This window comes from Ciconia boyciana, chromosome 6, assembly GCF_034638445.1.
Source record: "Ciconia boyciana chromosome 6, ASM3463844v1, whole genome shotgun sequence".
Lineage (NCBI taxonomy): Eukaryota > Metazoa > Chordata > Aves > Ciconiiformes > Ciconiidae > Ciconia > Ciconia boyciana.
The window spans coordinates 16,251,622-16,264,185 of NC_132939.1; the positions used below are offsets into that span (position 1 = coordinate 16,251,622).

Here is a 12,564-nt window from a genome sequence, read left to right on the forward strand (position 1 = left end):
CAGCAAAGTACTTAAGCCTGAGTACTCAGTATTATTGAACTGAACCTATGTCAATGGGATTGGCTTATATGCTTAAATTTAAGCATGTACTTAAGTGCTTTGCCAGATCAGAGCCTTGCGTGTTCTTGTCTATGGTTACCTTATAAGTGGGAAGTTATTTATCAAGCACAATTACTTTTCAGATGTGTAAGGGATACCTATTGTAATCATGCAGCAGGTTTTATGATATTGGATGAAGCAGCTATCTGCAGTACATCAGACTCCACGTTTTTTCCATGTAGACAGTCTGAGTGGAACCCCAGCCATTCAGACTTAAGTATCCAAGAGCTGCCAGTCTGCAATGTACTTGTCCAAAATTTCCTTAAAACTTCCTTCCAGTGGTTGTTACACTTGTTTTGCACCTTCATTGGACACTACCATACACATCCAGCATCACAGTCCAGAGAACTTTTTCTTACCTGTAATCCATGATCCCTTTAAAGCTGAACATGCTTCACATTTCAAAAAGTGATTGATTCTGTTCTCTCTAGAGAACAGAAATCTTATTGATTGCTTTTCCTATGGTTTGTCTCCACTTTCTCTTTCGTCTTAGATGCTTTCGGAGAAGATCAAAAATAGCCCAAGTTATCTTGTTGTAAATATAGATAGACCCTGAGCCCCGAAGTGCTGTACTATTATCTGTCTCCTCCAATAATGCAGCAGATGCATATCTAGTAATAGAGGAAGAAATATTCCAGCAGAGGCCCCCAGTATTCCAGCAGTGGCAAACTTTTTGCTGCCTTCCTTAGGAAGAAGGAAAGAAAGCATCCTAGTCTATCTCCATGAAAATAGTTTGCATGACTTATGAGCAGCCCACCTGGAGCCTCCTCAGATTTCAAGTCTGCAATAAGGGAATTTTTGAATCTGCTCCAGAAATTTCTGAAGGTCAGAAAAAAAAGAAAACCCCTGAGAACAAAGGCAAAAGATAAAATGGGCAGATGGACAGAAAAGCACTGGAGGACAAACTCAGTATCAGGATCAAACACTTATTAGCTTATCATAAATTGATAATAAGGGATTTTAGACTCATCTGATTTATAATCCTAAGGGTCAGCTCCTTACAGCTACTGGCTTTTCTACACTAGACCTGGTCCTTAGATGGTGTAAAGGCGACAGTTTGTTCACATCAGCACAGATCCCAGGGGGACATTTGTTTGGTGAAAAGTGGCTAAGAATTCCACAGCAGTTACCCTGAGTCTGTCCCTGCTTTATCAAAGTCAACATACAGCTAAAACATACAGAAACATATATCAGCTATTGTGTACCAAGTTCCTAACAACCAGATATACATCCTTTGACATGGAACCATGGTTTTCAGTCCTGTTTTTAAGGCAGAAGGGTTTATAACAACTTATTTATGCTCAGAGGTTAAATCCCATATTTGTGAAGTGCTGAGATTATTTGTACCTGTGCTACTCAAATTAAATTGATTTTAAAAATCTTATTGGTGTGTGTACACATATACACCCTTCCTTTATTTATATAGATTTGTTTATGAATAGAGCATTTTTAAAATATCGTGACTTACTTGAAATGCACTTAGAAGTTTTAAAAGATATCATGGTCATATGATAAATAATGGCTAAATTATGAGTTCTTAAAGTGGTAGAACAGCAGTAATAAATAGATCAAAGACTTTCCAATGCTAATACCCATGAGTAATAAACAATGGTATTTCCTATCCTGTAATGCATGTCATGGTTCTGATCCAGAAGGCTTTGCATTTTTTTGCCTGCACACAGGCACGCACAGGCTCACAGAGCAGATGTGAAAGTCACAAGTCTCTAATGTAATTCATGCTCCAGTTCAGCAACTGTGAGGGTATGCTGAAGACAACGCTGTGACTAACACGGCCAAGAAATTCCTGAGAGAATAAGAATGATTGTTAACAGTTCTGAGAAACTCTTCCTTTGGGTTATTATCCCATAGGGAGAGATAGTGGGTTTTAGCAGTCTTAACCAAACAAACAGCTCTGAGAAACTAGACATATTCCCTCTGAGATTACAGCGAATGAAAAACAAAAAACCATCTTATGTTAAAAGCGGTTTTCAAGCATTCATGATACTGTCAGTGAAGTACTTGGGACTTCTTCGTGCTTTGTGCATCAGGTCAGAGTTTCCATACTCTCAAAGGAAACTATGCATTGACTGAAAAAAAGAGAAAGTCCCATTTACCCTACTGTTATCTTTCCACAGCTGGCTTGATTGAACAGGGGCGAGACATGGGCAAATGTAGTGACTATTACAGCCACCAGAAAACAATGCAGTAGCAACTCAAATGGGCGCCTGTTTAAATGATTTACATCTGGGACACTGCTCACACACACCAAAGCAACTGAAAGGGAAGTTGCTTGAAAACTGTATTTTCTTGTAGCTTTCTCCAACTCCTTGAGCTAGCTGGCAAATGAAAGATGTGTTCCAGTCCCAGGGCACTGAAAGCCAGAAATAAAGTAAAAAACCTACCTAATGGCTTAGGATAACTTTAAGATTTCATGAAGTGTCAGCCTCTTTTTTTTCTAACACCACCTCCTTACATTGCCTAAAGCAACTTTGCCATCCTAACACAGGTTAAACACACAAAGTAACACTTTCTTATATACATGAAGTAATGAGCAGTAACTATTTCCTCAACTGCCTCTCATGCACTTCAAGCTGTATCCAAGCAAATCAAGTTAACAGGGTAGATGGGGAGAAGAAAGATAGTTTTGTGACTAAGAAGCAAAGCTACAACTCAACTGTTGGTACTCCCACAGATTTCCCAGCTCAGTCTTCTGTGCTCCGTTTGTCTCTGAAAAAATAACACCAGTAAAATTACTTCTAAAATCTAACCTTTAAGTTTTCTGTGTTATGTTTCTTAGTGTGCAGAGGCAGTGATTAGCACAATTAAGCACTGATTGCAGGCTGAAGTTCATTACTGATGCATTACTGTGGCTCTCTATTTGCTGGTACGTAGCATCAGAGCATCCCTTAAGAGAACATTTGATAGCATCACTCATCTATCTGCATTGTCATACAGTCCAGATGGTTGCAGTATGTAGGCAACTGGGAACCAGAGCAGCAGGAGGAGTACATCCTGCTGCAATTTTCCCTTTGGTGCTAATCTTGATGCATTTGGATTAGTCTGTTGGTTAGGAAGTCTACAGCTCTGGGTAGATGCACCCAAAGACCGAGCAAACGAAATACCAGAGCAGCTGCACTCAGTAGCTTGCAATTATCAAATGGCCAAACTTCCCCATAAAAACTCAGTAAAAGATTACGCAGCTCAGCCGAGTGACAATTCCCTACTGTGCAGAGTGAATTTTCTTTTGAATTCCACAAGGGTGGCATTCTGTTGCAAATGGGTCTGTCATTAAAGATCAACTTGGAAATCTGTGTACTTTAGCAGATTAACTATTATTGTGATGTACAAACCCAGAGACAAAGAGGAAACAAGACTTCTTCTATTTGGCAAATGCAATTTTATTTCTGGATTAGTTGTAGGAGTTAAAATTTTAAACATTCTAACATGTGTACCCCCTGCCAGACACATTAATTGGCATACTGGAACAATACTGCAAATGAAGAAAGACAACGTAATTAATCATTTCCATGTAAGTACAGAGTTCTCAGGAATGTAATTGTTATTTTTCTGTGTTACAGAAAGGAGGGTTTCCAAACCTTGAAAAGGCAAGACTTCAGGGGGCATTTGAGATGCCAAAGAACTATAAACTGGCTCTCATTAGTCCAGGTAAGAAAAATCTAAACACAATATGAAAAACAGAATACAAACTAGAAGATACAAGGGAGGAAGGAAGACAATGACATTTCTAAGGAGATATCTTGATGATATAAAGAAATTACTGTCTACAACTGTAATCATACTTATTTAAGTCAGATTAGTAGAGATTTTATGGTCTTGAGGAATTTATTTAAACAGAAGACATGCAGTCACCAAGAGCAAAATGTTACACTTAGTGACTTCCTGCACAGTTTAGTCATGTATATAGCCTCACTGAGAACAAAGTACATAACTGCAGACTATGAATCACACCCACATTTTCCACCCATGCGTATATCAGAGAGTAATTTTTGTCACCAGTACAAATACTTGGTAGTATAACTGTGGCTACACATAATGATTTTATCTGGGCTACTTGCTAGCTATTTACTTTGCTGGTAGGGAAGATTCTTTATACCGTACAAGCATCACCAAAATTACTCCTTATAATGCTGGCACTGCTGGTATTACTGGTTCTTCCACCGGCAGGGTTTTTATATTCAAAACAACTCACAACTGAGTAACAGAAATGGACATTAAGAGAGCTACAAGAATATGAGTGAGAACAGAAGTTACCTATGTACATTCCCATTTCCCCATGGAAAATCACTATGTACAGAGTAAAAATATAATCCTTTTCGCACCCGAACTGGCCTGTGAACGTGTAATCACAAGCGTGCATGTGGGAACAGACATCTGTGTTCTATCTTCATTTGTCATTTTGGTGTCTATTTCCAGGAAAATTGGAAGATAATTTTCAAAGTTTTGCCCCCCAAAATAGCAAAAAATAGATTAAGTTTTCACAGACCAAACTATGCTCACTGGCAGTCCTTCTCAATGACCTTGCAAAAATTTCCTGCTGCAGTTCTATAGAATGATTTGAAATTACTCAAATTACCTGAAGAATCTGAAGTCTCTAGTTCAATTTACAGGTCTGATTGTTCACATTTATTTCAAATAAAGATGCATTTCATGTGGTTATTGATTTCCTATTAATTTACAGAGCAGCAGGTTTCTGCAGGGGAAAGACTTCATTTCTCCAGTGTAGCCTTCTTTAAAAAAATGTCCTGCAGAAAAAAAGAAAAAGAGATAGTGAAACAAATGCTGTTACCTGTAGTGCAATCTTTAGTCTTTCTGGTAAGCACAGTTTTATATAACTAGATCTCAGTTGACTCATTTTGATTTGTATTGTAAGTAATAATTGAGAAGACCACAAATACCCACATGCAACAAGAAATCTTACCTTGGTTCTTCTAGAGATCTATGACTGTACTTACAGTAATTACAGCACAGAGAAACCATACATACTAAACTGAGTTTGTGATACAAGGATAATTTTGGGACAAACCAATTGTATAGTGACAAATTAACACAGGCAAACTTCAGTGAAAACCAAACAGTCACGAATACTTGTTTACAGGCACGCTGTCATCTAATACAAATGGAAACTTGTTCTTTGGACAAGCCTTAACAAGGAAGCAATTTGTAGTTACTTATATATTTATGAATTCACAAAGCCACAGCAGTGGTCCACAGATAAGGAAAAAGATTAATCCTACTTGTTTAGGCAGGGCCCATTTATTTTATAGTCTGGCAGATGATAAACCAATTCTGCAGAGGACCTCTAAGGGACATTATGAAATAGAAACTAAATACTTATATTTTAATAGGACAGGCATGGCAAAAGCCCAAAGAACACTCCAGCATGCCAGGAACAAAAGCAATTGTGGCATGCAATGCACAGGCAGGCACATGCTGAAAAAATAACGCAGCCTCACAATGGACAGTCATGTTAACCCAGGTCTGGCTATTCACCATGAGGGAACACTGCAGTGGCTACAGCTGCAGGAGATACCCTTGTCTGTACACGGGTGCACTGCCTTCAAAAACCTTTCTGTGTGTGTTGGGACTGACTGCTGATGAGGGAATAGGAGGGCTAAATATACAGGATATGAAAACAAAAACAACAGTGACAGTTATTTCCTTGCTTGTTAGTTTATGCACAGGTCTTAAACACAATTTTACAGCAATCTTCAGTCGGTGTTAGCCAGTAAAACTATACTGATTTACAGCAACTAATAGCCTAGTATTCTACATAGAACAAGAGTCCGGGTTAACAGTGACTACAAAACTTTCCTCTGCCATTTTACTTGGTAGTAAGAATATCTTCAAATCTTTTCCTTCAGTCAAGCTAGAAAATATCGGTCTTGCTTTTGAAACTGTTCGTCCAAAGTAAAGCAAGTTGTATCAACTTGTTGCTTCTATCACACTTTAAGCCATGGATTCTTCTGTTTCACACCTATGCTGACTATCTTTAAAAAAGGACTCTGTGAATGTCACAAATTGCCAAGACACGCAAATCATTTAGCTCTTTCAAAAATTTTACATGTAGCTTGGCTTAGAAAATCATAGTAACTGCAATCTAATTAAGAAAACCCACAAAACTGAATTAAAGGTCTGGTTGTGATGAATAATGCTTATGGGCATTTGTTTCTCCAAATTATGATCCATGGGACCACAGTAAATGATCCAGACTGAAGCAATTTCCAAAACCAAAAGTATGAGTGTGTAGTCACATACAACCAATTCTGAGAATCGCCATGTTTAAAAGTCTGGGAACCACTGCTGTAATGCATGATAGCTATTTATAACTATCAAATTAGCAACAGGTTAGCAGAAGGTTACGTAGTTCACAAGAAGTAAATACATGAAATATGTCTGATAAAAAAAGCAAACTGTATAGACTATTGTTACTAGCCTTTTAATCCCTAGAGAAAAGAAAGCTTATCCACTTACATTTCATCATCATATTCCTTTGGAGGTGATGCTGCAATGACTAAGTCAATCCAATCCTGTAAAAGAAATACACAAGCAAACATGTGCTGCTAAATACTGCTTTTAGAGATGGTTAGTGGACCACCATGGAATATCAGACAGAGAATCAGGAAGGCAATCTATTCCTGGAAAACCACAGGGAGCAGCAGAAAGATCCCTATTAAAGCCTTCTATAGGAAGACCATTTCAACATTGAGCTGTTTCATTTGCACCCTGAAAATAAAGAAAAATCTACTGGTCTTGCAACAAGCTTTTAAAAATAATTATTCTAAGAATCATCCTGTATTTGGTCATCTTAGCAATTAATACAGTTCTTGATGAGAAAACACTCACTGTAGCTGAAGCGCAGTGTTACTTGTATATTAAGAAATCAAAGATAAGATAAGCTATTATCAAAAACTCCAATCAGCTTACAAACCATTTTCAATATCAAAGAGAGATTCTACAGATAAGTATGCTATAAACACTCAGAATGTAATGTGTTTAAATACCCATCTTGACATGTGGTTAAATGCCATGAACTTTCACAGTAGATTACATGCGTGATTTTCAGATGCTTATACCAGTATCTTCTGCAGATTTCAGTTCACTTCGGTAGTGCATGGCATACCTCTTACTTTTGGTGTTTGCAACCTTATTTGTGTTGATGTGACAAAGTAATGAAAGAAAAGTATACCTCATATGAGCATTGTAGGCAGAATGAAAAAGTATTCCAGGTTACTTACCCCGCCCATGTTCCAAGCTTTTGCTAGAGTTGCCTGTGCTTCTGCCAGCCTGCTGTCAATTAATATCTTGCCATTTACAGCTAGTATTTCATCCCCTTTCACTATGCCTCCTGGTGAAAAGACCAATATGGTATACATACACGCAGGCAAAAAAAAATCTGTGAGTCTTTTCTGTCCCATATTTATGCAGTACTGGGTATAACAAAAAGTGTCTTCACTAGATGTGAAAGCTTACACTAAAAATTGACATAGACAAGAAAGTTTGCTACAGGCAAAAGCAAAAGGAATTTTTAGGCATGGAAAAGCCACACTAATCTCTTATTGATCATGACCAGTAAGAAATCAGTTCAATAAGCTTTTCTGTAGTAGCAGTTTGCCTGTCTGGATAATCCTCCTATACAGCTTACAAATTGTGGTTGATTGTAGGTTGTTACTACTATGAAAATGTCAGCATTACTTAAATACCTGAAGGTGTAAGTGGCATTTGTCAAGGGTTTGCAGGACTGTCATTCCTTTGCAAGAGCATGTGTAAAGTTTAGTCCTTAGAACTGATTTTGATTTGCTAATCTGGAATGAAGTACAATCAGCTAACTGGGACTGGATTTGAAGTGGGGAAAACACAGATGGTAAGGGGACAGCCTTAGCTATAGGAGAGCCTCACAACAGTGAAGAGTCAAAGAGAAATAGTACTTGAGAGATCAAATGGCTGAGATGTTTTCACAGCAAGGGTGACTTCAACTTAGGTGCTGGTTGGGACAAGGTCAGCAAAGACAACGTAAGGAGATATTGTCCTGTCTGTCTACCTGGTCATCACCAGGGTTCTCAAGGAAAGGATGAGAGATACTGGCCACCAGGAAAAAAGCCTGGATGTGTTGGTATGCACGTTCTTGTGCCTTCCAGAGAGCTAAGCTCTTAGCCAGAAGGCTCCGGCCTTTAGTGAGATTTTGGGAACAAAGAGAGGAGTTCTACAAAACAAATTACTATTGAAAGTAGAATTAAGAACAAAACTAAGCAGTGTAGTGTAGCCATGGTGTAGTAATTGCTTTGCACATGGAAGTACTACAAATGTCATTGCTTGGAAATTGTGAAATAATGGAGACCATACTCTGCTTTCCTTAATTAACAGAATACCCCAGAGAATCAGGTGTTGGTTTGTTTTCGGGCTTTTTTGGGGTTGGGTTTTTTTTTGTTTGTTTGTTTTATATCAGACTGGAAAAAGGGGAGTCCTTATTAAGAGAACAGCTCTACATTTTCAGGCCATGTTATTGAAAATTCTGTTATTATAAAAACACAGCAGCAGTGACCATTTATTCTTAAACACTATTTATAAAATGTACATAATTATTAATTTAAGCTGCAGCCTTCAAACCATGAGCCTCTCTCTGAGCTGCCCTTAGAGCTGAGACAGAACTTGGCTGCCTTGGACAATCTAAGTGTTGGTACTAGGCATAGCTATGAAGTCAGCCAACAACTCTCAGACAGTGTAAGGAGCCACTTTGCAGCAGCATTCAAATTCCCCTTTGTTACTCACCATGTTTGTCTGCAGCACCACCTTCATAGATGGCAGACACGACTATCTTTCCAATTGGAGAATCAATTCCTCCTTCAACTGCAAGGTCTAATGATCCTTCCTATTAAAAGAGTTTTAGTTCAGAAAAGGCTGTTAATTTTTGCCATCAACAGGAGCTTAATCTTTCCTTCTTCCCAGTAAATGGGACTGTACATGAAATGCTCACATGAACCCTTTAAATATCAATCAAATAATATAGTATTTACCTTTTTAATTCGTAATAGCCGTACATCTTTCCCCATAATCTGCTCTGGGGTAAACTATGAAAAGATATAATGATTAGTCATTTCCACCTTGGAAACACAAAACCATTAGGCTGATCTATGTAGTTAATGGGGGAAAAGGGACCTTTCCCTCCTCCAAAATAGTGTTAGAGGAAGATCAGAACACCAGATCACCTTTTCCTGTAAGACAGCTTCCTTTCAACATGACTAGAAAAGACAAATACGCAAGCCCCAGCAAACCAACAAGCAAGAATCTTACCCCCTCCCAGCCCTCAAAATCAAGGACACGTTTCTTCCAGTGTATTTCATATTAAACAGTGAGACATATTTGAATTCTCTCCTTACCATTGAATATGGATCAAAATCTTCCAAATATTTCTGGAAGCCCTGAGAATAAAACAATACTTAATTGTAAAAACAGCAGGCTAATGCACACACTTAACACACAAAGTCCATTTTATTTATTAGTGAGAGAACATACAATTCTGTAAGCTATGAAAGAAGACAGTAAATGGAGAAAAGCACAGAAAGGTAGCAAATAGTCTGTCCTGACAGTCAGAAGACATTTCAAAACCTTATGACAGATCAGCAGTTTGAACTGGTCATACTACGGAGCAATTTTGAGGAATGGTTTACCCCTCTGTCAGCTCCACAGTTCCTCTCTACACCTGACAGAAGAGAAACAAATCTTGAAAGCATCATGGACATGTGTGTTCTTCCACACTCTTCTGAGCAACCTTTCTTGGGACTATCACCATGTTGGGCACTATCTAACAGGCAGAAGTGACAGGCTCCAATTTGCCTGTCAGCAGCACTACTCCACAGTGTCTGAGTTTTAGGACCCTCTTCCAGCCCCCTCCTCTCCTTTCCATGGAGTTTCAGGGAGTTGGCTCCATACCACAAGTGAACGCAGGACAAAAACTGATTTTGTTTTCATATGGTTCTGTGGAGGACTTAAAAGTTTTTGCAGGGAGTGTCTGAAATGAGGAAGATAATATTGCAGTTAGGTAGAGCAAGTTTTAAGCTTTGAGAGGACCCATACCTTCTTAAACTTTCAAAACCTAATGCATTACCCTTGTCAAGCCAACACTGCAGGGAAAAGGCAGGAGTTACCTTTCCTGCAAAGATGAGAGTTCCTGAGTCAGCAATCGGGAATCAATGGTGTTTGGGTGGTGGTTTCTTGAGGAGGATTAGGAGTTACTAGGTGAGACTGTCTGGGCGATGCTGGACATTTATAAAAACTCTGCACTTATTCTGCATGTTAAAGTAAGGACTTCAGGACTTAACAGAAATCTTTACTGAGGCACCTAAATGCTGTATCACTCTTGTGGCTTCAAGCTGCAATAACCTGGGGATATGGGAACAATGCACAACCACACAACCCTTTGCTGACACAGCAGGCAAGCCAATATCTGATGCAGGCCAGCAGTCCAGTACATGATCAGGCTTGATATATTCATTATTGCCCTCTTTTCTACTGGATCCATCTGATGACAAAGTCTATTCCACTCTCAGACTCAGCTAAGCCTTTTTCCACTTGTAAATCAAATGCACAGCTTAAGGTTCCTTTGGTATCTTTAAGGGCTGGCTGTTAAATGACAAAGTTGCAGCAGAAAACACTAATGCCTCATCCTGTTACTATCTTTATAATTTCTCTCAGTTGCCTGTATAATTTTGACATGACTAGGAATGATCCTCTGGGGTCAGATCTCATCCTTACTACCACTGCCTCTGACAAAGTCAGTGAGCACTACTACACAGGTCTGCATTAGCAGACCCTCAAATGTACAACAGCGCTGCCCATTTGTCTAACCACACTTATACAGAGCATGCAACAGTGGTGCTGATGACTCTTGTGTGGACTGGCAGTGATTATACACAGGCATACTAAATTGTGCAGTGTGAACCCTGGCTTTCCTGCAGGCTGCCTCTCTCCACCTTTTCCCTGAGATCAGAAGGCCAACTTAAGCAAATCATGTCCTTGTTCTGTGTTTCTTCTGAGACAGAAGAAGCATTTGCAAGGGTTGAAGCATGACTGTCTCCCCAGGCCCCAGAGAGCTAAATCTTCAGGGCACAACTGCAGAACTTTTGCTTACTGCCACAAGTGGGGGGGGGTTTTCATAGGGAAATAGGTATTAAAAGCATCTTTTGGGAATAGGAACATGAGAGACCTTATTTAGCATTTAAATTAGTACAGGTTGCATTACATTTGTTAACTGCTAACTTTGAGGAACTAAATAAATGGGAATTTGATCACAGACTTCAGCAAGGGAAGAATTTCACCTTAGGGGAAAAAGAAAACCCCAATCATTTATTCACTTACAAAGTGTATTAATACTATGAATAGTTTTACTAAAACTATAAGAGAAACATTTTACAATGATAGCTACCTAAACAACTAATAGTTTGAATAGCTGAATTTGTATTGACCTTTGGAATCACAGCTGAAGTAGGCATCTATGATCTTGGAGCAAGCAACATAGAGGAAAGAACTCCAATCTCAGCCAAGTCACTAATTCATTATGTAATCTAAAGGAAGCCATTGAACTCCTTGTCCCAGGTCACCCTCATGGAAAACAGATGTTGCCCTTGAAGAAAGTTTTCCTGGGAAAATAATTTTTAAACAGGAAAAAAACCCCTAAAAACGCCACAACAAAAAAACCTGCAAGCAAAGAAGTGAGATGATCTGGATCCAATAACATACAAATACAGCTATGATACAATGAAGACATCTGCTGAACTGTAATAAATCTTCCCAGAAACGAGCATCACAAATTCAGAGAGCAGAGAGTGCACTCCATATCCAAGCAGGGACTAATGAACCAAGCAACACTGAGTGGAAACCACAGTGCTAAGCCTACCCTCCCACTACTCAGGACATCTCAGGCGAAAGAGTTAAGACCATTCTAATCCTTTATTGACTTGCAATAACATTCATAGGACTGAACATAAGTAGAATCTGGAACATTAAAATGTTTGACTGCACTGAAACAACTATCTGCCTAGACTGCTAGATGAAAGGTAGTTACTACTTAAAAAAAAGAAAAAAACCCAACCAAACCACAAGCACCTAAGCCAATGGTATTGCTCACTCAAGTTTCTAGCATCAGTCAATAGCATTTGAGACCTGACTGAAATAAACAAAAAAGAATTAAAAGAGAAACCCATGACCAGATGTAACAAAATCTTCCAAAAAACACATTTACTGAGAACACAACTGTTACATGTACAGAACATACTAACATTCAATGGCAACTGAGCAATCTCAAAGTTTGATTTCTCAGTCAAATCCAGTCTTCTCTTCTAGATCTAGACTGAAACTGATCAAAATAAAAAAAATTCATTATTAATCTTAATGGTTTACCACTCAAAAGCTCACACTGTGAGCTCACAACTGTGTGCCAACATTTTCATA

At 38.7% G+C, this 12,564-nt stretch overlaps 1 protein-coding gene across 4 annotated transcripts in view; it reads right to left on the bottom strand.

The window, feature by feature from the left end:
- Positions 1 to 3,509: 3,509 nt before the first annotated feature.
- Positions 3,510 to 12,564, bottom strand: part of USH1C (USH1 protein network component harmonin) — a 54,201-nt gene continuing 45,146 nt past the window's right edge. For 2 of the 4 annotated variants that reach the window (XM_072865478.1, XM_072865477.1), the window contains exons 16-21: positions 9,495 to 9,536; positions 9,132 to 9,185; positions 8,887 to 8,986; positions 7,356 to 7,465; positions 6,592 to 6,647; positions 3,510 to 4,862 (exon numbers count right to left, since the gene is read on the bottom strand). In XM_072865478.1, the coding sequence (XP_072721579.1) occupies positions 4,850 to 4,862; positions 6,592 to 6,647; positions 7,356 to 7,465; positions 8,887 to 8,986; positions 9,132 to 9,185; positions 9,495 to 9,536 (375 nt within the window). In that variant the 3' untranslated portion in view covers positions 3,510 to 4,849. Of the gene's footprint in view, positions 4,863 to 5,631; positions 5,732 to 6,591; positions 6,648 to 7,355; positions 7,466 to 8,886; positions 8,987 to 9,131; positions 9,186 to 9,494; positions 9,537 to 12,564 lie in introns of those variants that run through there. The other 2 variants (XM_072865480.1, XM_072865481.1) reach the window with 1 other exon arrangement.